The sequence below is a fragment of the Triticum urartu genome, chromosome 4A (assembly GCF_056163025.1).
Source record: "Triticum urartu cultivar PI428250 chromosome 4A, HENAU_Tu73, whole genome shotgun sequence".
In the NCBI taxonomy this organism is placed as follows: Eukaryota; Viridiplantae; Streptophyta; class Magnoliopsida; order Poales; family Poaceae; genus Triticum; species Triticum urartu.
In genome coordinates this window covers 303417910-303443357 of record NC_141876.1, presented here as the reverse complement: position 1 = coordinate 303443357, position 25448 = coordinate 303417910, and the positions used below count along the sequence as shown (strand labels likewise).

The 25448-nt window shown below is 46.2% G+C and overlaps 1 protein-coding gene across 1 annotated transcript; it reads right to left on the bottom strand.

Moving 5' to 3' along the window:
• Positions 1-17757: 17757 nt before the first annotated feature.
• Positions 17758-18669, bottom strand: LOC147975665 (E3 ubiquitin-protein ligase SINA-like 7). The gene is made up of 3 exons (XM_087520525.1): positions 18535-18669; positions 18079-18452; positions 17758-17989 (listed from the first exon to the last, which is right to left on the bottom strand). Exons 1-3 carry the CDS (start codon positions 18667-18669, stop codon positions 17758-17760), a joined length of 741 nt encoding a protein of 246 aa, XP_087376651.1.
• Between the last annotated feature and the right edge of the window lie 6779 nt (positions 18670-25448).

Below are 25448 nucleotides of genomic sequence, written 5' to 3'. Positions count from 1 at the left end.
GTAAAGAATGCAAGAGTAATAGCTTCGCTGAGGATAGCTCCAGAACCGATCAGATGATATCCTTTCGCTTGAGTAGGGGTTCCTGGAGCTATCAAAGAACGTGTTGTCTGCCCTGAAGCCATTGATGTTGAAGGAGCCAGGTGCTGATGTAGGACCTGGAAACCTTGGCAGTCTTGGGATTGGCTTCTGGACCTGAGGCCTGTGCTCAACATGATAGTTGAATTGGGGACCGACAGTAGACTCAGGAACAGAAGTGACGGGATCAGTGGCTTCGCTGTCTTCTGAAGCTTTTGCTGGGGAGGGCTCCACATTAGCTTCGTTGTTGGTTGTGGCAGCCTCAAGATTTGCATCCTCCACTTGACTAGCTGGAGGGTCGGTTACAGGCACGTTCTCCTGGAGAACTGCTTCTTGGTGGAGCAGGGGAGTGGGATCTTGTGGTACTTCTTCTGCGGCTGATGCAGCCGGAATGTCTTCAGCAGAGACTTGAGGCCTTGGACCTTTGCGAAGCCTGCGGAATGCAGACGACGCCTGTGGAGTTGGAGTGGTTTGGGCCTCATAGTCTTCTTCCTCTTGTGGGCGATCCGCCCATGAAGCATCCTGTGCAATTGGCGTCAGTGGACGACCAATGCTGATGAGTTCGCTGTTTTCTAACTAAGGAAGGACTGCATCATCTTCTACATTGTCATGATGACCAATGTCTTCAGCAGCGATGGGATCAGCTGCTGGAATGTCTTCAGCTTCAGGAGCCTCTGTGGAAGCAGGCTCATGAACTGTCAGTTGATCTTCTGCGTCAGGATGAACCATAGAAATGGGTTCAACTATCAAGGGCTCTGTGGGAGCAGCCCGAGCTTTCTTGGTCTTTCTCTTTTTCTTGGTGGGGGCAGTAGGAGAGGCTTCAGAGTGTTTCCTCTTCCTGGCTTCAGCCTCAGCAGTTCTTGTCTTCTTGAGCTCTGAAGCTGTTGATCGGCTCTTTGGCTTCGAGCCAGTCATTCTTGTTGGGAAGACAATCGGAACTGCTTCTTGCCTTGGTGCATCAGTTTCAGCTGTAGCAGGCTTCTTCTTCTTCTTTGCGGCCATCTTGGGGTCGATGCCAGGACGCCCAAGTGCTTTGCGCTTCTCAGCCTCATTATAGGCTTGCACACATCTGTCAGCCAGAGTCTTCATGCGCTCACGCGAACCCTGAGCTTCTGCGCGCTTCTTCACAAAGGCTTCCTTGAGCTCGTGCATCATTGTCTTGAAGTTCTTCACTTCTTGCATGTTGAGCTTGGCCATATGCTTCTTGAACTAAGCCTTTTCATAGTCAATTTTCTGCTTCAGTTCAACAATGCGCTGGGCAATAGCAAGTTCTGAAGCAATGGCGCCTTGGAAGGCGACACTGAGGCCAATAGGTAGCTGCAGATCTTCAAAGCTGATGTTTGGTGTGTCAAACCACTCGTCAATGAAGTTGTGGATGATGGTGACATCAAAGAGAGGCAGATCATTGAAGATTTCTGCTTCTTCTTTGCTCTTGATGAGTTGCTCAAGAGTGTCATCTGCGAGATCTTCATCACTTGATAGATCAATGTCGTCATTGCACAGGATGGCAGCAGCTGTTAGCTCTTTGCCTGTGTGAGACAGAGGCATCTTGGCCTTCTGGGGCTTGGAGACCCGTGATAGATCTTCAGACTGCACACTGTCTTCAGGAGGTGCAGTTGCCAATGGCTTCGCCCTTGAGATTTTTGGTGAAGGGGATGGCTTTGAAGCTTTTGGCTTCTTCAACTGCTTTGGCTTCGGCACTGCAGGCGCGTCATCAGACTCAGTGTCAGCCGCAGGCTCATTCACTACAGTCCGTTGAACCAAGATGTAGGTGATGAGGCCTTCAAGGTTGGCATACGGACCGATGACATTGGGTTCTGCTTCTCGTGTGCCATCTGCCCTTGGTGCTGAGGGACCAGGGTTGAAGTCTAACCCAAATTTTTTCTTGTTCTGCTTCACTGAGTTTTGGGCAAACTGGAAGTTGCACTTGAACAGATTGTCGTCATGACACCAGAGTAGTGACGGCGGATGTGCATCATCAGGCTGTGGCCCACGGACCATGCATGGATAGAAGCTTTGGGCAATAGCTTCATCTCTGGACTTGGGTAGAAGGTTCTTGTATAAGATGTCTCCCCATGGTCTTTTGATGGAACTTTTCTCAGCATACTCTTGGGTTGTGAAGCGGTATTTGAACCATTGTTCTGCCCAATAGCGTCGAATCCATTGGATTCGGGTCTTGCGCTGACTATAATCCTCTTCAGGATCTGTCTTATACATTTCTGCGAGTTCATCAGGCAGATCTCTGGATGTTCTGCCACGACGTTGTCTGCCCCCCTTTCTTGTTGCTTTCTCTGAAGCCATAAACTTTAACTTGAAAGGCTTCAAGACGTTCAAAGGCTTTCTCTTGCTGAACCAACAGGAACTGGCTTCAGGAGAATTTATGTGATGCTGTAAGGATTCTGCAAATGAATGCAGACTATGAGAACCGAAGGATTCTCCCACGGACATGTACCTGTGACAACATTAAGGTGCGAGGGAAGGGGAAGAGGTCATATGCATTCTCAGAAGATTTTGAAGATAAATCAGTTTAGAAGACATTGACCTCATCGTGCGAAGACATTCACTCAAAGATAAGAAGTTGGTTCCAGATTTGTACGAATCCACAGATCAGTACAAGTGAGGAATCTAACTACTTTGTGAAGCACAAGTGAATATACTAGGCATGTTATGAGATGCAGTATGAGAGAGATTTAGCTTGTGTGAACAGAAACTGCTTGTGGTAGAAAGTGACAGATCAATAGGATCAACGGTGCTGTAAAAAGGGAGTTTTATTTACCACACTGAGAACTGCTAGACGGAGTGGGAGATGAGGCCGAGTAGTTCACTCTTCTGTGCCCTAACTTGGCGACGGAGGACACCTACGGCGACGGCGGAGAGGACGATGTCCGCGGTCGGCGTGAAGACGGCGTCGGAGAGGTTGCGGCAGCGAAGTGCTTCGTCGCCAGCGTCGTTGAGAGCTAGCGGTGGCGCTAGGGTTCGTGCGAGGGTGGAAGAAGAGATAATTACCGCTGTGAGTGTGTATTTATAGGCATAGTGGCAGCACTGTGCTATTACACAGGTGCCCCTGGCGATTCGCATCTGAGGAACACGTGGCCAGTATGCGGAATTTTGGGGTTTGTTCTACGTCCCACGCACGCCTGGATTGTCGGGTGGTCGTTCCTACTTCTCCGGATTTCATGTGGAGGAATGAGCATTGAAAACGGACTTAATGGTTGTCTCTGTATCTTCTGCTGACAAGGACGCAGAGAAGACATTCGACAGTTTCAATAGAATGCATATGACTTGGAGAGATAGAGTTTGAGATAAAAAGCATAGAGAAGTTGGGGTCCGATCACATTCACTTAGCTCAAAAGATTCAACACGAAGACATAGCTATAAGTGAATGCTGTAGAGGACAGAACACTAGCATATATATATATAATCAACATAGTGAAGATAATCATGAAAATATGTTGAGATCGAAGCCAAACCAAATGTGAAGACATTGCAAGGTAACACCATGAGTGAAACACTTCAAAATAGAATATTTGGTGGTGGCGTTACCCACCGTATAGGAAGTATTAGACCCAGACACGGCGCACAATTATCGTGGCGCTCTGAAGTCAAATTCCACATTAATGTATTCACACTTAGAATGTATGTCTTCATTGATTGAAGATATACTTCACTTCGTGTGTTGCACATCTAAGTCATCAATATGCATAAGGGTTAGGATGTGTGCCTGATCACATGACATTTGAGGATTCCAGGATATTTAGCTCACACCGTAACTTGCAAAACCTCTTCTCATCCAAGGGCTTGGTGAAGATATCTGCTAATTGCTCTTCAGTGTTGACGTGTATGATATCAATGTCTTCCTTCACAACATGATCTCCGAGAAAGTGATGACGAATTTCAATGTGCTTTGTCTTCGAGTGCTGAACTGGGTTGTTAGCAATCTTGATTGCGCTTTCGTTGCCGCAGTATAGTGGCACTTGCTTCAGATGAATGCCATAGTCCTTGAGTGTTTGCTTCATCCACAGAAGCTGAGCGCAGCAAGATCCAGCAGCAATGTATTCAGATTCAGCAGTGGAGAGAGATACACAGTTCTGCTTCTTTGAAGACCAACATACAAGTGATCGTCCCAGAAAGTGACATGTGCCTGATGTAGACTTGCGATCAACTTTGTCACCAGCATAATCAGCATCCGAGAATCCAACCAGATCAAACTCTGAGCCCTTTGGATACCATAATCCTAGAGTTGGGGTGTGAGCCAAATATCGAACAATTCGCTTCACAGCTAAGTGATGCGACTCCTTTGGTGCCACTTGCAATCGAGCACACATGCAAACACTAAGCATAATATCTGGCCTAGATGCACATAGATAAAGTAAAGAACCAATCATGGAGCGGTATACCTTTTGATCGAACTCTTTACCATTGTCGTCAGGACCCAGATGATGTTTGGCTGGCATTGGTGTTGTGAAGCCTTTGCAGTCTTGCATACCGAACTTCTTCAGGCAATCTTTGAGATACTTCTCTTGAGATATGAAGATGCCATTGCGTTGTTGTCGTATTTGAAGACCAAGGAAGAACTTCAGCTCCCCCATCATGGACATCTGATATTGCTCTTGCATCATATATCCAAACTCTTCACTGTACTTCTGATTGGTGCAGCCGAAGATAATACCATCCACATATTTTTAGCACACAAACAGTTCACCATCATATGTCTTCGTGAAAAGAGTGGGATCTAGGGAACCAAGTATGAAGCCTTTGCTCTTCAGGAAGTATTTGAGTGTGTCATACCAGGCCCTAGGGGCTTGTTTGAGGCCATACAGAGCCTTGTTGAGCTTGTATACCATGTCAGGATGTTTTGGATTTTCAAAGCCAGGCGGTTGTGCAACATACACTTCTTCTTCAATCTTGCCATTGAGAAAGGCACTCTTCACATCCATTTGATATAGAAGTATGTTATGATGATTTGCATAGGCCAGCAGTATGCGTATGGCTTCAAGTCTAGCCACAGGAGCAAATGTTTCATCGAAGTCAATGCCTTCCACTTGAGTATATCCTTGAGCGACGAGACGAGCTTTGTTTCTGACAACTTGACCATGCTCATCTTGCTTGCTGCAGTATATCCATTTGGTGCCTATTATATTGTGCTTCCGTGGATCAGGACGCTTAACCAGTTCCCATACATTATTCAGCTCAAACTGTTGAAGCTCTCTTGCATAGCTTGAATCCATTCAGGTTCCATGAAGGCTTCTTCAACTTTCTTGGGTTCTGATATTGAGACGAATGCGAAGTGCCCACAGAAATTTGCTAGCTGAGTTGCCCTTGAACGAGTGAGTGGACCAGGTGCATTGATGCTATCAATTATTCTTTCAATCTGCACTTCATTGGCAACGCGAGGATGTACAGGGTGAAGACTTTGCTCTTGCTGTTCATTGTCGTTGTTGGAAGGAATGTCTTCAGGCTGAGCATTGTCTTCATGTTGATCAGGTGCTGAAATTATAAGTTCTTCTTCAGGATGAGCTTCAGAAGGTATAATTTCTCCAGTTCCCATTAGCTTGATTGATTCACTGGATGGAACTTCATCTAGCACATTTGGCAGCTGCTCTCTTTGTGAACCATTGGTCTCATCGAACCGCACATCCACTGTTTCAACCACTTTGTAATGAAAGAGATTGAAGACTCTGTAGGAGTGCGAATCCTTTCCATATCCAAGCATAAAACCCTCATGTGCTTTTGGTGCAAATTTTGAGCTGCGATGTGGGTCTTTGATCCAGCACCTTGCGCCAAATACTCTGAAGTAACTGACATTTGGCTTTTTGCCAGTAAGGAGCTCATAAGATGTCTTGTTCAGTAGCTTGTGAAGATAAACACGATTGATTGTATGGCATGCAGTATCAATGGCTTCGGGCCAGAATTTTCTTGGGGTCTTGTATTCATCTAGCATTGTTCTGGCCATCTCAATTAGTGTTCTGTTCTTGTGTTCGACGACGCCATTCTGCTGTGGCGTGTACGGGGCTGAGAATTCATGTGTGATGCCCAAGGTATCAAGATATGTATCAAGGCCAGTGTTCTTGAATTCAGTGCCATTGTCACTTCTGATGTGCTTTATCTTGGCGCCAAAATTGTTCATAGCTCGATTGGCGAAGCGTCTGAAGACATCCTGCACTTCAGTCTTGTAAAGGATCATGTGCACCCAAGTATATCTAGAATAATCATCAACAATAACGAAACCATAGAGGCAAGCAGTAGTAGTTAGAGTTGAGTAATGAGTGGGACCGAAAAGATCCATGTGAAACAGTTCGAAGGGTTGACTAGTAGTCATGATTGTCTTCGAGGGATGTTTGGCCCTCGTCATCTTCCCTGCTTCACAGGCACCGCATAAGTGGTCTTTCTTGAACTTGACGCCCTCAATGCCTATGACATGCTTCTTCTTCGCAAGGGTGTGGAGGTTCCTCATGCCAGCATGTCCAAGCCTCCGATGCCAGAGCTAGCATTCTGAAGCCTTTGCTAGAAGACATACTACAAGCTGTGGCCCTGCTGAGAAATCTACCACGTACAAATCATCTTTTCGATACCCTTCAAACACTAGAGACTTGTCAGATTCCATTAGTACAAGGCAATGATATTTTCCAAACATTACGATCATGTTCAAATCGCAGAGCATTGAGACAGACATTAAGTTGAAGCCAAGGGATTCAACAAGCATGACTTTATCCATGTGTTGATCCCTTGAGATTGCAACTCTACCTAGACCCAATACCTTACTTTTACCAGTGTCAGCAAATGTGATGTGGCTCTTGTCGGATGGACGTAAGGTTGAGTCCATAAGAAGACTTCTTTTGCCAGTCATGTGATTTGTACACCCACTGTCAATAATCCATTCTGAAGATGCTGGTGTCGTACCCTACAGTGCAGTTAGGGGGATAGGCTTCACCAAGAGCATTGTGAAGCAAAAACATTTGACGAACCAGTGGGTTATGAAAGCTTAGATCCAGGTTAGGACTAATAGGGAGAGTAGCAAGCGATTCAGGTACGAAGTACATAGTAAAACCATTTGGGCATTTGATCTTGCGCCCTACAAGATGTTTAAGGTCCCCAGCAATAGCGTCAGACAATTTTGGTTTTCTGCTGGAGACCTTTCCCTGCAAAAGAGAGTTAAGCCTTCTTAAGCACCCACATCTTCAAGGGTGGCTTAGAAGCAATAAGTCTAAGTGCAGCATCTGAGAATTTTGGCTTTGAAGCCTTAGAAAACAGTCTTGCAGGCGGACAATAGTACTCATAAGAATAGGCAGAATAGTTCTTGGTCTTATGAACATGGCGGTTTGATGAACCGCTCTCATATTCATATGCCTGAGTATGGTTTCCCTGCAACATATTTGCGTTAGTGCAACTTAGGTGAGTCCTCTGTTTGTATGAAGCCTTTGGACCGTATGAAGCCTTTGGTCTGAGGTTTGTCTTCTTCAAGTGAGGTGTCATGAAGACATTCACAGGAAGATTTTCCAGACACTTTTTCGGAACCCAGATCTTCTTCATAGGCAGTCCATTCCTGCAGTTAGTACCAATGTACCTGGCAAACACTTCACCATTCTGATTCTTAAACAGTATATAGTTTGCATCAAAGGATTCATCAATGATAATGGGGTTAGCACAAGTGAAGCCAGTTAGATTGGATGGATCTACTGAAGGTTCCTTTGCAGCAACCCACATGGTTTTGGGGTACTGCTCAGGTTTCCAGTAAGAGCCATCTGCATTCATTTTCCTTACGAACCCAACACCCTCTTTCCTAGGGTTTCGGTTCAGAATCTGCTTTTTGAGGACATCACATAGTGTCTGATGCCCTTGAAGACTTTTGTACATCCCTGTTTCAAGCAATGTCTTCAACCTAGCATTCTCATCAGCAATAGCGGTTGTATCCTTAGCAGAGGGGTTAGTTACCGCATCAACAGTTAAAGATATTGCAACAGCAGTAGCAGTAGAACATTCAGCAATAGAACTAGCATTATCACGCTCAATGCATTTAAGACATGGTGGTTCAAATCCTTCCTGAGCGGGACTGATCTGTTTGGCGCGAAGTGACTCGTTTTTCGTTTGAAGATCTTCATGAACCGCTCTCAATTTCTCAAGATCTTGCTTCCTTTGAAGATAATCATAGGAAAGCTTTTCATGAGTTGTTGAGAGAGTTTCATGACGACTTTCAAGTTCCTGATACTTAACGTGAAGATTTTTATGTCTTCAATTAAGGATTCAGATCGAGTCATTTCAGCACCTAACAGATCATCGCTTCTGTCTAACAGTTTTTGAATATGTTCCATAGCTTTCTGTTGTTCAGTTGCAATTTTAGCAAGTGTTTTGTAGCTAGGTTTTGAACCACAATTAGAGTCATCGTCACTAGATGTTTGATAGTGAGTAGTGCGTGTGTTTACCTTGGCACCGCGTGCCATGAAGCAGTAGGTAGAAGCGGAGTAGTCCTTGTCATTTGCATCGGTGTCGGTGATGAAGTCATTGTCTTCAGTGTTGAAGATGGACCTGGCAACGTATGCTGTAGCCAGACTTGCGACGCCTGAGTCGGATTCCTCCTCAGACTCGACCTTCGCCTCCTCAGAAGCAGACTCCTCCTCTGAATCCATTTCCTTGCCAACAAACGCACGTGCCTTGCCAGATGAGCTCTTCTTGTGTGATGAAGACTTTGAGGAAGACTTGGAAGGAGACTTTGAGTATTTCTTCTTCTTCTTCTTGTCGTCAGAGTCATATTCTTTGCTCTTCTTCTTCTTTTTGTTCTCATTGTCCCACTGTGGACACTCAGAGATGAAGTGGCCAAGTTTATTGCACTTGTGACATGTTTTCTTCTTGTAGTCATGAGCAGGAGCCTCATCATTCCTTGAACTTGATCGGGAAGACTTTCTGAAGCCTTTCTTCTTGGTGAATTTTTGGAACTTCTTGACAAGCATAGCAAGTTCCCTTCCAATGTCTTCAGGGTCATCAGAACTGCTGTCAGATTCTTTTTCAGATGAGGAGACAACTTTTGCCTTCAAGGCACGAGTTTGCCCATAGTTTGGACCGTAGATCTCTCTTTTCTCCGAAAGCTGAAACTCATGTGTGTTGAGCCTCTCAAGTATGTCAAATGGATCGAGTGTCTTGAAATCAGGACGTTCTTGAATCATCAGGGCCAGGATGTCAAACAAACTATCAAGTGATCTCAGCAGCGTCTTGACGACTTCGTGTTTGGTAATCTCAGTGGCGCCGAGGGCTTGAAGCTCATTTGTGATGTCAGTGAGTTAGTCAAATGTGTGCTGGACATTCTCATTGTCATTTCGCTTGAAGCGGTTGAAGAGGTTGCGAAGGACACTGATTCTCTGATCTCTCTGGGTTGAGATGCCTTCATTGACCTTGGAGAGCCAGTCCCAGACCAGCTTGGATGTCTTAAAAGCACTCACACGGCCATACTGTCCTTTGGTCAGATGACCACAGATGATATTCTTGGCAGTAGAGTCCAGTTGAACAAATTTCTTGACATCAGCAGCAGTGACACCTTCTCCAGCCTTGGGAACGCCGTTCTCGACGACATACCATAGGTCGACGTCAATGGCTTCAAGATGCATACGCATCTTATTCTTCCAGTAGGGATATTCAGTTCCATCGAAGACGGGCACGCAGCGGAGACTTTAATTATCCCTGCAGTCGACATAGCTAAAACTCCAGGTGGTTAAACCGAATCACACAGAACAAGGGAGCACCTTGCTTTGATACCGATTGAAATTGCGTTATATCGACTAGAGGGGGGTGAATAGGCGATTTTTATGAAAGTCTTCAAAACATGGGAGTTTTGAAGACAAACGATAAAATTAAACCTATTACCATGCAGCGGAAGGTAGACTACACTAGGCAAACCATAGTCAAGTATTCAATGAAGTGAAAGCACAAAGACTAATAGCAGCTAGGTAGTAAGGATCAGGTAGGAAGATATTGTGAAGCCAAACAGAACACGCAGTCACTCAGTGAAGACAAATGATAGAGCAAACATACAATGACTTCACAAGGAGTAACAGTAAGTAAAGTGAAGTTAAGATGAAACCAGTGACTCGTTGAAGACAATGATTTGTTGGACCAGTTCCAGTTGCTGTGACAACTGTACGTCTGGTTGGAGCGGCTAGGTATTTAAACCTTAGGACACACAGTCCCGGACACCCAGTCCTGAACACGCAGCTCAGGACACCCAGTCCTCACCGTATTCTCCTTGAGCTAAGGTCACATAGACCTCGCCCAATCACTCTGGTAAGTATTCAAGGTAGACTCCCAAACCTTCACAGACTTCGTTCACTAGCAATCCACAATGTCTCTTGGAAGCTCAGAACGCGACGCCTAACCGGCTGGAGGATGCACATTCCTCAAGTGTAATAAGTCTTCAGATCACATAGACAAGAAGACTTAAGTGATGCCCAATTCTCTTTGGCTCTGGGTGGTTAGGGCTTTATCCTCGCAAGGAATTCTCTCTCAAAGGCTTCGAGGTGGGTTGCTCTCAAACGACAAAAGCCGTACTCTCAATCTGAGCAGCCAACCGTTTATGGTTGTAGGGGGTGGGCTATTTATAGCCACTTGGCAACCCGACCTGATTTGTCCGAAATGACCCTGGGTCACTAAGGAACTGACACGTGTTCCTACGGTCAGATTTCAAACTCACACGGCAACTTTACTTGGGCTACAAGCAAAGCTGACTTGTCCGACTCTGGACAAGATTCGCTCTCATTCACTCGAAGACATAGGTTTTTGGTTTAGGCATCACTTCAGTCATTCTGACTGGTTCTCTTGGACCCCACTTAACAGTACGGTGGTTCCTATGACATAACACAAAAGAAAAAGAACTACGAAAGATCTAAGTCTTCGAGCTCCATTGGCTTCATATTGTGTCTTCTCTTGTCATAGTCTTCAATGTGAATATCTTCATATACCACCTTTGACTTCAATGTCTTCATACATTTTTGGGGGTCATCTCTGGTAGTAAAACCGAATCATGAGGGACTTCTACCTGTGTTATCCTGCAATTCTCACAAACACATTAGTCCCTCAACTAGGTTTGTCGTCAATACTCCAAAACCAACTAGGGGTGGCACTAGATGCACTTACAATGCACGAATAGTAGTACCATAGTAGTTCCGTAGCAAAGGATCCCTGAGGGATCGACAGGAATGCAGAGTAACAAAGTGATGTAATGAGTGTACAACCTCTTTGACATAGCCTTGTCGACCTCAGCATCATTGGGTTGGACGTGGAGGATGGTGATGCTAGTGTGACTGTCGGAGGTGGGGAAGAAGATCCGAGGCCTCTGGAAACGGCGTCAAGGGTGCTGCTCTGCTGTGATGGACGACTCCATCATTGGAGCAGCTTAGGTGAGGTGTACGATGGCTAGGCTAAAGTAGGACAAGACAGACAACGTTAATATGAAGTGGGACTTTAATATCATCTGCAATAGATGATGTAAAATACATCACCAAAAAGTGCTAGATGTAAAACGCATCAGCCGCGCCACGGCCGCTCGGACAGATGCTGTAAATACTGTTCACTCTGAACTTAACTGAAGAAACTGCACTTTATAGTCGAAACTGATTTTTACTGTCGAAACTGATTGAACTAGTAGCGGAGCATTGGAATAGATGTGTAGGGCATTCGAGCACTAGTAGCAGAGAAGCAGTGATCTAAATTAGCAGATGCTAGAGCAGGGAACGCACTAGCATTGAGCAAGTCGTGGAGCAGAATCACGAGCGAGTGCTAAAGCAGCAACTCCTATAGCTGTCGGAGGTCGTGCAGCAACAGCGTGAGCGAGAGCAAGAGCAGAGCAGCAGCACGAACGAGAGCAAGAGCGAAGCAGCAGCGCGACCGACAGCAATAGCAGAGCAGAGCAGTAGTACGAACGAAAGCGAGAGCAGTGTAGCAGCGCAACCGACAGCAAGAACAGAGATGCAACACGAGCGAGAGCCAGAGCTGCTGCAACTAGTGCCGGTGTGGAAGTCGCCGCCGAGGAAGCAACAACATGTGGGAGAGACGCCATGGATGAAGTGGCCGGCGATGGCGCCGTCGATGGAGAGCCGCCATGGATGCTCGGTATCAAGCACTGGCAGCCTCGTGAGAGAGAATAAAAGATAAAATGCAGCGGTGAGTGCAGAACCTCCTTAGTGGTGTCGAGTTGGCCTCAGATTCATTAGAGGAATTGGCGAGGGTGATGCGGTTCAGGTGGGGCAGGTCAAGACGGGGATGTGGGGATGGAGGTGGCGCGATAGACAAGGCGAACGTCGGGGCAGCTCCTTGGAGGTGGAGGACGGGACGGCTGATCCGGCGGGATGAAGAGATTGACGACGGATCCTCATCCGGTGCGGTGGATGAGGGCGGCGAGCTGTTGCACTAGACGACGTCATCGGGGAAGAGTCTCCGGCTGGGCGGTGGTCGGTAGACCAACGGAGGAGCATGGGGTTTCGCGGGTTTTGGCGGCCTCGGTGTACGAATGGGGGGGGGGGGCGAAGGGGAAGGTAGGGGGAGGCATGGCTTAGGGACGCGCTTGTCTGAAATGTGGGGTAAGTTACCAGCGTACCCCCACCGGTTTTGACACCGTGACGTCGAGCCAGCATTTCCAGCTGAGGGGTAGAAGGGGGACTTCGCGTGTCTGGGGTGCGGGACCGATTTCGGATGAGGAGGGAGTTTTCGCGCGCGTCAAAATTTCAGGATAACAAGGAGCGGCACAGGTTGAAGAGGCGGGAGTTTCAAAGCAGATGAGACAAAAGATACTCGAGCTTGAAAATTTCGGGATAACAAAGCGTGGATTCCTTGTACGGGAGAAAAAACTTAACGTGACAAAAAAACAATTCATACAAGACACAAGAGAGTCATGTCCCCTTTTACTATATTGCTATAAATGTCATTGAAAGAACTACAAGGAAAATGTAAAAAAATCGGGAGAACAAGATTACCCTGTACAGTACCAAATCGATTCGCACTTCCCTCAACAACAACAAAAAATAAATCAATTCCCACCAAAAGAAAGAGTCATGTCCCTTTTTATATGATTACAAATGCCAGGATCTCGAATTTCAATTTTTGAATCCACGTTATGTTGAACTCGAATATATCATTAGGTGACCTTTCGGTTTATAATGGATCTAGTCCTACATTTTGATCTTCCATCATATATGAACATTTTACTCCACCCTATGAACATATATATTGGCGTCTACCATACGGACTAAATTTAAATCAATTTTCCTTATTTGAATACGATTGTTGTCAAGTTATACAATCATTTACATATTATCTTGATAACAAAAAACATGCATATAGCAGTAATCATATGTCACTATGAACTACATGTAACATACGATCTCCAGTTCAAATATTTGTATCCATTTTATGTTGAATTCAAATCAGAGTACATTGGTCTAGGTGGCGAGGTGTTCGGGATAATCTAAACCTTGTTTTCATATGTATAATTTTTGGCTGAATTGGGACAAGTTTTGGTATAAGCTTCTTGCAAAACCGGAGATTCTCTCAACAAGTCTCGTGGTTCCAAGAGGGAACGTGTCACCTTTGTGTGCGAAACGATATACGCTGTCTCCCCCCTGATTTTCTTTACAGAGGCAACATAGAACTATATGAGTGCCCTGTTAAATTTTGGAATTATTCCGGGTTCGTTTGGCCTTTTTATACATTAATTGAGTTTCTAGACATTTAATGTGCATAGTCCAAATTTGAACTGCAAGTACATGTGCTGGTGCACCAAAGTTAGTTGAAAAATCACATGTGTGTCCTTGGTTGAATTTCTAGGTCCCATGCAAGAAATGGGAATGAAATTCAAACATCTCGGAATCGTGACTCGGCCGAGAACATTGAGAAACTTGGTTTTTAAATTCATGTAAATCCAAAACTCGCCTGGAAATCATGAAACTTGGCATGGTGTCATGTCATGGCACTAATATGTTCTGGTAAAAATTGGGCCGATTTGGAACAAGTTTTGGTATAAGCTTCTTGCAAACCAGAGCTTCTCTCAAGAAGGCTCGTGCTTCTGAGAGGGAACATGTCACCTTTGAGTGTGAAACGATATACGCTTCCCCCTTGAGTTTCTTTAAAGAGGAAACATAGAACTACATGAGTGCCCTGTTAAATTTTGGAATTATTCCGGGTTCGTTTGGCCTTGTTTATACGTTAATTGAATTTCTGGTCATTTAATGTGCATAATTCAAATTTGAACTACAAGCACATGCTCCCGTGGACCAAAGTTGGTTGAAAAATCACATGTGTGTCCTTGGGTGAATTTCTAGGTCCCATGCAAGAAAATGAATGAAATTCAAACATCTGGACATCGTGGCTCGGCCGAGAACATTGAGAAACTTGGTTTTAAAATTCTTGTAAATCCAAAACACGCCTGAAAATCATGAAACTTGGCATGGTGTCATCCCATGGTACTACCATGCTGTGTAAAAAAATTGGCCGAATAGGAACAAATTTTGGTATAAACTTCTTGCAAACTAGAGATGCTCTCAAGAAAGCTTGTGATTTTGAGAGGGAACATGTCACCTTTGAGTGCGAACCAATATACGCTGCCCCCTTGAGTTTCTTTACAGAGGCAACATAGAACTACATGAGTGCCCTGTTAAATTTTGGAATTATTCCGGGTTCGTTTGTCCTTTTTATACATTAATTGAGTTTCTGGTCATTTAATGTGCATAATTCAAATTTGAACTACAAGCACATGCTCCTGTGCACCAAATTTGGTTGAAAATCACATGTGTGTCCTCGGGTGAATTTCTAGGTCCCATGCAAGAAATGAGAATGAAATTCAAACATCTGGGCATCGTGGATCGGCCGAGAACATTGAGAAACTTGGTTTTAAAATTCTAGGAAATCCAAAACACGCCTGAAAATCATGAAACTTGGCATGGTGTCATGTCATGGTACTACCATGCCGTGGTAAAAAATTGGCCGAATAGGAACAAGTTTTGGTATAAGCTTCTTGCAAACTGGAGCTTCTCTCAAGAATGCTCGTGGTTCTGAGAGGGAACGTGTCACCTTTCAGTGCGAAACAATATACGCTGCCCCCCTTGAGTTTCTTTACAAAGGCAGCATAGAACTACATGAGCGCCCTGTTAAATTTTGGAATTATTCTAGGTTCGTTTGGTCTTTTTATACATTAATTGAGTTTCTGGTCATTTAATGTGCATAATTCAAATTTGAACTACAAGCACATGCTCCCGTGCACCAAAGTTGGTTGAAAAATCACATGTGTGTCCTCAGGTGAATTCCTAGGTCGCATGCAAGAAATGGGAATGAAATTCAACCATCTGGGCATCGTGGCTTGGCCGAGAACATTGAGAAACTTGGTTTTAAAATTCTTGCTAATCCAAAGCATGCCTGAAAATCTTGAAACTTGGCATGGTGTCATGTCATGGTACTACCATGCTGTGGTAAAAAAATTGGTAGAATAGGAACAAGTTTTGGTATAAGTTTCTTGCAAACCGGAGCTTCTCTCTAGAAGGATCGTGGTTCTGAGAGGGAATGTGTCACATTTGTGTGCATAATTCAAATTTGGAATACAAGCACATGCTCCAGTGCACCAAAGTTGGTTGAAAAAATCACATGTGCATCCTCGGGTAAATTTCTAGGTCCCATGCAAGAAATGGGAATGAAATTCAAACATCTGGGCATCGTGGCTCGGTTGGAAACATTGAGAAACTTGTTTTTTTAATTCCTATAAATCCAAAACACGCATGAAAATCATGAAACTTGGCTTGGTTTCATGACATGGCACCAACATGTTGTGGTAATTTTGCTGTCCGATTTGCAAAGGCGCACACATTAACAATCAACAAAGTCACTTTGGAACAAGTGTTGTCATGTTACAATCGAAAACACAAGTATTATTGAAACTGTGGGCGTTCTATTTACCATTTATGTGCCGCCACACATCCCTTTTTTATTAGCTAGGAGGCGCCGTGCAGCGTACCTATTTGAGTACGGGAGGCATGCGATCAGACCCGTGCACGTGCTTATCAGGAGGAGAGCCCTTTAACCTCCATCTGCCGTCCACCTCTCTCCCAAGGTCTCCATTAATGCCGCCGAGCCTCTGTTTAATGGCGTGGCTATGTCTCACTCGACTGAAATTTCTGAGAGAAAAAAGAAAATCTGAAAACAAAATTTTGCACGGATCTTGATGTAAGATCCGACGGACCTATATAGCATCTACCGTGACTTATAGCAAGACTGATGAATATATAAGGATGACGACAGTGGATAATAATTGTCTTACATAACTAGGAAGATAATTAAAAAAGCCACATGCGGCTACGCCCGAAATACGCAAGGGCAAAAGAATAAGGAAGACAATGATCTGGCTCGCTGATCTCTACTTTCTTGATGCGTTGTTGCAGGCCGTGGGAACTAGTCTCCGCGGCGAGTGGCGATGAGCTCTATCGTGTCCTCAAGACACTTCTTGAGAGCATCCATGAATTCCTCCACCAGCCTTTGGCGCTTGATGCGGAGCATGTCATTCTCGTCCATAAGTTTCTTGACGATGACGCCGGTCCTGTTCAACAAGGCACTGGTCTCCTCCTGCTGCTCTGCACTTCGGATGATCTTCGCCCTCAGCAGGTCGCGCTCGGCCCGGAGCCTCGCATTGCCCTCCCTTAGTTGCTGGATGACGCCGGTAGCCTGTTTAAATGAGGCTTTCATGTCGTCCTGCAACCTCGCCCAATCGACGATCTGATCCATCTGGCTATGGACGATCGCATGCATGCGCCTGTAAGAGTCGTCGCCTGCCCTCGAAACATTTTCCTAGGACACCGCAGCCCGGCGGGACATCTCTGCTGCTTCCGCGGCGCGGCCGGACAAGTCTGCTGCATCAACAGCGCGGCGGGACCTCCGTGCTGCTTCAGCAGCGCGGCAGGACCTCTGTGCTGCTACTTCCGTGTGGCGGGACATGTCGGCTGCTTTCGCGGCGGGGTGGGACATCTCTCGTGCTTCCGCTTCCATGCTCGCCTCTCCCTCGTGGTAATCTCTTGACCCAGAACTCACGCTGGCCATGGCAGACGCAAGGGAAGGATGCTGAATGACTTGTTTGTTTTTGTGGATTAGGAGTTGAGGAGGAATGTTCAGTCATCTTGGCATAGTAGTATTTATAACCAAGTACTAATACGTTCCTAAGTGGGAAACCATTTAGGTTGTGATTAGTGTGAACATGTTGCAATTAAATATAGCGTGGTAGTAGTAATTTGGAATGTGATGAGATGCAAGCTCAAAATTTATTGACGGTTCTAGTTTTGAACTATTCCCGGATGGTGGAACGTGGGCAGTGTTAAGCCTTAGTGATGGCGAGGCATGGAGAAATTAGGATCTGAGGGAGTACTACTAGTAGTAGTAATACTTTGATGTGTCGCATCAACTCGCACAAGTATGCAACACTTCTTGAACAAACAAGCATATAAGCTGTTATACTTCTTATAAGTTTTTATAGTTCTGACCCAAAGGATCTTTATATCCAACAGACACAAAATATCCGTTCAACTGTTGGAAATTACTTTAACTGATGATCTAATGTCGAAGTAATTGCTGCATCGCCACCAAAACCCACCATCTCTTAAGCTAAAGTAGACCAAGCTAACCTCTATATTAGCATATTACTAAGATAGATAAAAGGCACTGTAGAATCATTTAGGACGTGAGCTTGTCAATCTGAACGTGGAGGGACACCACATTAGCCCCGGCCAGCAGCTTGGGCAGAACTATGAAGAAGGCCAGCTCCTGCACGGTGACGTCGCTGGGATCCTTGCTGCTTGTCACCTCCGTTTCCACCTTGACAGCGTCGGTCCTGCCTTTGGGATCCCGCGGCGTGCCGTTCGCCCACAGCTTGGCCACATCGTGCGGCAGTGGGGACGACTCGGCTCTGATGCAGACGACCAACACGGTGATAGTGCGCTGATGTCGAGCACGCCGCCGACCAAGAAAAGCGCGCGGCCGTCCTCCTCCGCGAACAGCAAGAGTCGTGGCTCCGACAGCGGCACTTGCAACAGGAGCACCTTGCCGTACTGGATCCTGTGCACGGGCATGGGATGCACGATGCTAATGTAGTGGGAGAGCGCCGGCGGCGAGCCTTCGTAGCCGTAGACGGGCACGGGGCATTTGCAGCGCGCGAGCGGAGACACGCTCTGGTGATCGGCGAGCTTGTGGTAAGTGACGTAGAGCCCACAGCCTTCGTGCGGGCACTCCACCCTCACCGAGGAGAGGACGACGTCCATCGCTGTGTTCCACACGTCAAAGCCACCGCCACGCTCGCACTTCTGGCACTGTCGCTGGTTCCCGGGGTGCTCGACGCAACAGTCTGCGCAGGCTAGGTGCCCTCCCTTGCACTGCACAAATCAATCGAACAACACATCAATCAAGAAACCTACACCTTGCTCGATCAGCTGAACAGATGAGGTGTATTCGAACCTCATACACTACAAGCTTCAAGGGGTGGAGGCACAAGGGGCAGTGGAGCAAGGTGAGGTCCATCGAGACCATAGAGAGCTCCATCCTCGGGTCCTGTTCCGTCTGCATGATCTCGCCCTCCTCGTGCACAACCATTTCTCGCTTTAGCGCTGGGGCATTACAAAGCTTTACGGTCACATATTCATACTACTTCAAGGTGCATTAAATCAACACATGCAAGTATCAAAAGGAGAGTCACGACATGCATGCATGCGTTGTAATTAATGCATCGGTAAACGCCAATTATTGAAATATATCGAGTCCAGTGCTTTGATGTGTCGCGTCAACTCGTACAACAAGAAGTTTGATTACTACAACGCCCTCTCGCCTTAACCGCACCTGCCTTTGGCTGCATGACAGGTGGGCCACCTACCTGTTGGGCCCACCTGTCATACACGCAAAGGCAGGAGCAGTAAGTCAACGAAGCTGCGTCCCTCCCTTGCCCATGAGGGTGGTGGCTGGTAGGACTAGGAGAAGCTTTCGCTACACGCTCTCCCTCCCACACGCGATGGACATGCAGCAGTTCATTCGGTGTCAGATGGCCAGATGCATACTGTAGTACTCCTCCACTGCAGTAGTACTCCATCATTGTTCGACTTCCCGAAGAGGCGAAGAGCCAAGCGCAGCCCGGACGCTCGTGTGGCAGTTTCATGTGTAGAGTAGTCTAGGATAGCGTGTACCGTGCCTGTAAGCTTAAAATCATTGGGGTCGGCTCCATCCTTTTTTGATTAGAATAATCTTCTGGCCCTACCTGTCATCCTGGTGATTGTAGTTTGCACGCTCATCTGGTCAAGACAGGAATATATATTTTAATTTATGGTGGGGTAAATTTTAGAGGTTGCAGCAAATATATTGTACATTGCGGGTCTTTCAGCCAAGTTTAGAGGCAACCATGTGGGGCCAGTGCTATGATGTGTCATGTCAACTCGTACAATGAGGAGAAGCTTGATTTTACTACTACTCGCCTTCTCCCTCGCCCATGCGTGCGGTGGTTCGCAGATGAGGACAGGCTTTTGCTTATAGTACTACAACAAGCTATCCCTCCCGCTCGTGGTGGACAGACATGCAGCAGTGGATTCGATACTGTAGAAGCAGCAGTAGTAACATCATTGTTCGTCTTCTCAAAGAGGCGAAGAGCCAAGTGCAACCCGAATGTGGCAGTTGAGAACCTTGGAGCACACATATAGCCAGGCTCTTGCATGAGACAAAATTGCTTTGTGATCCCACTATTGTAGTACTTGGTAGTATAGCCCTGTAAACTAGAAAGGGGTATTTGCCTTTCTAGAGATTTTAACAAGTGACTAGATTACACCAAGACGGAGTACATATGGAGCAAAATGAGTGAATCTACACCGTAAATAAATACGTAGTTCTCTCGTTTTCCTCTCCGCCTTGGTCGCGGTGCACAATATTGAGTATACTAGTACTGACTAGTCTCTTTTTGACACACATTTACGTTATTAACACAGTATAGACGCAAGCGCTCATATACAGGCGCATACACTCACCCCTATGAACGCACACACGCACACCCTAGCCCTATGAGCACCTCCGAAAGACTGAGCCGACATACTCCCTCCTTTCCGGTTTATAGGGCTTATCTCAAAATTTTAGTTTTCCCATTTTATAAGTCTCAATTTGATTGTTCCCCATCACATGTTCAGATTTCAAGGTGCAATAAATCATTGCATGCAAGTATTAAGAGAAAATTGACCAATGCATGTACTTTATGCATGCATGCATTGCAATTAATGCATTGATAAACACAATTTTTGATGAAAACAAGCGCATTAATTGAGTGGTTTTGCAAACTACAAAAAATGTTCCACCACTCACCATCTACCTTGGTTGGTGAGATTTTTGAATTGAGCCCTATAAATTGGAAAGGAGGTAGTACTATCATCTTGAAATTTACGAAGTCACCATAGGCACCCCGTTGTCGACGGGAACGTTTCCTGACACGCGATACACATGAGCGGCAGTCACCTCCATAGGTGCTTGAATGCCAAGGAGGGAGAGGGTAGCGGTTCCCGAGACATTGAACAGTCAATGATGCATCCTCAATTGCATGCAGAGGGAATGAATTGGAGAAGCAGAATAGAGCCACCATGATGTGAATGCAACAGAGTTTGGACTCTCATATAAAGGCGCCCCATCACTCCAATCCATCTACTGCTAGTCTCTACGCAACACTGCTCACTCCAATCCAAGACCAAGTAACCAGAAGCCACAAACACCTATGGAGGCGATGGATGCGAGCGATAGTCGGCTGTACCAAATCATCCAAGGCGCCGGCCTACGGCCCCGCACCGTGTAGCATTTCCAGACGGTGCTGGTGACCGCCAACGTCGTAGCCCTCGCCGACGCTGGCTTCACCTCTCGCATGGACTACATGATGATCAATTCCACCCAGAAGTTCACCATCGTCATGAAGCGCGCGGACGACCTTGCCGTACTGCTCCAGCCTGCATGCCCAGGCTCCTCATTGCCTGCCACCCTCATCGGCCTCCATGGCGACGAACTCTTTCAAGCCCTGGTGGCCCTGTAGGTGCCAGAGGTCGCGACAAAGAATGTGCACCTCGAAGCCGCGCTCGCTGCGCAGCGCCTCGCCATGCAAGAAACCATTGACCTGCACATCCACGTCTATGAGGAAATCGTCTACATAGGACACTATAAGGCAAGCGAGGACAGAAAGACATTGGCCTTCTTCCAGCGGTTGGAAACTTTGGACGCCATTGTTCAGAAGCATGTCGACCTGGCCACGAAAGCCGCTGCTACTTAGCCGCCGTTTGGTGGGCCGACGCCCTGAGTCGAGGAGGTGGACGTCGATGATGGATGCATCTCTTCTTGTCGCCTCCTGTAACCAGCACTGCATCACCTCGTGGCCTTAATGTTTTATTAGTATAGTACTCCATCCGTTCCCAAATGTAAGTCTTTCTAGAGATTCCAGCAAGTGACTACATACGGAGCAAAATGAGTTAATCTACACTCTAAAATATGTCTACATACATCTGTATGCTGTATTCCATTTGAAATATCTAAAAGGCTTATATTTAGGAACGGAGTGAGTATATGGCATTTTTATTCGAGTCGTAACATTTTCACTATGAGGTGGGGCCGTAGTTGAGCAAACCGACCATTGGCAAATCCCCACCCCGCCCACCGGGCGTCGGCTGAGTTTAGAATTAGAAGAGAGAAACGAGGGAGAAGAGCTAGCTGTAGCATAGACGCTATTGTCAGATGGGACTCGTGTTGATAGAATAGGAGTACTGAGTACTCATACCTCTTTTTTAGGGAAAAAGTAGTCGTATATCTAGTACCACTAGTTGGGTGCGTACGACCTATACCTGTCATCACTTTAGGTCTCGTTTTCGAACCGCAGCTACGCTTCACCGTACATATTTTTTCACGCATTTATCCTCCTATATGTACTCCTAGGGTATTTCCACGTGCTCCCTTTTGCCGACATGTTGGACATAGAGCATCTATGTCTTAGTGCATGCACGACTCAGAGCATATGCCGGGGTACTTTACATTTCAGACTTCACGAATTACATGCAAACCCCCTGCAGAAGAATAAATAAATAAATGAATTACTACATGAAACTGGATTATTTTCATAGAAACTAGAGCATGTTCATTAAATTTTGGACATAACACGTTTATAAAAAACGACCAGACCTAAACCAGTCTAAGGGCCTCTTTGATTCGCAGGATACTGAAAACATAGGAATGGGGAAAGTATGATGGCGATGAACCAAGACGAGGAGAACTCTAACTCAATTAGAGGTCAGAGTTAGATTCAAACCCTCAACTAACTCTAAACCAAAGAGGTGTATGGATGGCAGGGTTAGATTGACAATAAATGTTCTTTCTCAATCATTTGACTACATTGGACCCTATTTCCTGCCGGATTTGGTGTGGCCAGCTCTTGTGTGGCCTCCTCCCGCTCACAATTGACATAAGCGAACCATCTTTACAAATCAAGCATGCAAAACATGATAAAGTTTACTTTGTCCATACAAATGATATATCCAACTTAAACATACAAGTCGTCAATCAAGCTTCACAAAAAATACACTCCATGAAACAAAGCATGAGCTAACTCATCACGGAAGTCATTCACAATAGGGAGGGAGCCCGGAGCCCCTCACGCACCCAGGGAGGAACTCGTCATTGTCACTCTTGAGGAAGGCTCTGTAGAGCCCAAGCCCTGGGAACCCCTCCGACGCCGGCGCTTGCGAGTTGAGGTTGACACCGGCATGGGTAGCAGGGCCACTTGCCGACGACTGCGAACCGAATCTTCAGACCTCTAGAAATAGTGCAAGCCTGAAACTGAAATACCTAGAAAGGTGAACTGAATCTTTGGGCCTCTAGAAATAATGCAAGCCTGAAACTAAAATACCTAGAAAGGCGAACTAAATCTTTGGTCCTCTAGAAATAATGCAAGCCTGAAACTTAAATACCTAGAAAGGTGAACTGATTCTTTGGGCCTCTAGAAATAATGCAAGCCTGAAACTGAAATAGTTAGAAAGGTGAACTGAATCTTTGGGCCTCTAGAAACATTTATTACCTGCTCAAGAAGCATCAAACTATTCCATGCGTGCACCACAAATCTATACCAAGTTTAATCAGGATCTACTTTTCCAAACCAGAATTAGCACTAGAGCGAGCAAGATCAATGATATGGCTGTCAGACAGAGAAGGAACGAACAAACTCACCCCTCTCGCGACCTCCGTGGTAGATGCGCTGCCGCCGCGCACGACAGAGGGAGAAAAACGACTGGTGAAGGGGGAGCATGGCGAGCTTCGAATGCCGTAGGGAGAGGGCGGTCGGAGGAGAGAGAGGGCGAGCAGCGGAGCAGCGCTTGGGCGGGAGGGCCGATGGGGAACAGAGAGGAGTCGTGCGAGGGGGGGGGGAGGGAGCGATCTGGTGCGGGTAGGGGAGATTTTTTAGTTCTCTTTTAGTGGGCACGAGGAGAACTAACCCAATTAGAACCTCTCCACCGGGCTAGTTTTTTTAGCTGAGTTACAGCAAACTAGCCCAAACTAACCACTCTTGTTTGGATAATTTGAGGCTATTTCAACCCGAACTAGCTCTAACTCAGGGATCCAAACAAAGAGGAGTAGTACTATACATGCTACAGTCTAGACCGTAGCACATTGTTTTTTATGGCCACTAGCAGGATGCCCGTGCATTGCACAGAACATCAAGATGCATTTTTTAATAAAACACCTATTGTGATTGACTCATGCGGGGGGTAATTCCATTTGTAAAAACTAATGATATCTCGAGAAAGAGGAGAGATAAGGTGAGGAGGAGTGGGGCGTGGTGGTGATTGGTGGTCGGACTGATCAGCGGCATGTGGATGGATGACGCCAGCAGCGGCCACCATGCCAGATTGTTACAGAGGCTTCCTTTTTTAATTGCTCAACAATGAGGTTGTGGGAGATAAGGATGAATGAGGGAAGGCCTTATCTGCAAATGTGGAGAGATGTGCGGGTATCTTTTTGCAAAATTGCCATAGTTTGCTTTCTATCCGTCAAATATAGATCAGACGGTCTATATTGCAAGATGGCAGGCACACCAACATCACCAATTCTGTTTTTATAAGAGTAGAGATATCACCACATTGTTTTCTACTGCTGGTTCACTAGGCTGCCGTGGTTCGCACTCCTCTAACATGAGTAGTAGTACTGCTAGTCTATGCCGCATGATTCTTTGCTCCTTCTTACTACTACGTACTTCGCCGACATGTGGGAGAGCTAGCATCCGGGTCTACGTGTCATGCACCAGATTAGAGTGCGGAACGGAAGGGGGCATCACCCCGGTCGTACCGCCAGTAATTCATGACTGTAGTGAGTAGTCATATCACAAGTCTTTCCAGTAATAACGCGCCATCAAATCGCACAACCCGACCTTTCCAGCAGTAACTAAGTTGAATCCGCTACTCCGTCACCCTCCTCACCTCTCTGTCAAACCGCCTACGCGAAAACTGCCGCGCGTACTGCCTGGGAAAAGCCCCGCCCTCAACTTTTATCTACGCGAAAATAGTTCGAGCTTGTTCGTTCTATATAAATACTAGTACTGTATGTTTATTCACCCGTGGGGTTGTTCAATGAATTGAGGGCCGAGCAGCACAAGTGAACAATACTACTACTAGTAGTAAGTATGAGTCGTACAGTTAGTCATCTTAAATAGAGAGTTTCTTTTCTTTAATGTCACGTACACAAATTGAAACGCTTGTTGTGGAGAGAAAAAGATAATCACTCCACTATATATGTAGGCAGGGGCCTAAGCGCTTGCTTTACTAGTGTTGCTCTCTTCATTCTCTCATCCTCTCTAGATCTAAACAAGACAGCGGTAGCGACATTTTGTCTCTGCTCACCGCTGGTCACAGATCCGGCCGGATCCCTTCGGCCGGTGTGTCTAGAGGACTTGGTGCATCGTTCACGCGGTCATCGTCGATGAGCGAGGAAACCCAAAGCTGCTGGAGGGGCCCGATCCTCTACCCGTGTCGTTCTCTCTGACACAGCGCCGGCTCGGGAGGTCCTCCGACCCTTCTTCCTCCCTGCCGTATTGTGCGCAAATCCGACCTGCCGCCGTCGACATCCCGACGACTCTCAGGTATAAGTTCTTGGAAGGTGGCCTTGCTCTACTGCCCCAGCTCCCCACATGTCTGCATGTGCATCTTTTTCTATTCCCATCAGCTCTTCCAAAACCACCTAAATTTTTAGTATTATTAGAGGTAAAGCTACTTCATGCATTCGAATCTAGTACTTGGTTCAAACAACAAAGAAAGAGGGGAAAGTTGTAGCATGAATCCAGGACTTGATTCAAAGAGCAAATAATAGGGTGAAGGTAGTAGAGACCG

Excerpts from the sequence above, each read along its gene's own strand:
- LOC147975665 (XM_087520525.1), bottom strand. The coding sequence starts at position 18,669 with ATGGTTGTGCACGAGGAGGGCGAGATCATGCAGACGGAACAGGACCCG. Across the intron at positions 18,453-18,534 it reads TGAAGCTTGTAGTGTATGAG|TGCAAGGGAGGGCACCTAGC; the intron begins GTTCGAATACAC and ends TGATTTGTGCAG. Across the intron at positions 17,990-18,078 it reads TCGGAGCCACGACTCTTGCT|AGCCGAGTCGTCCCCACTGC; the intron begins GTTCGCGGAGGA and ends CGTCTGCATCAG.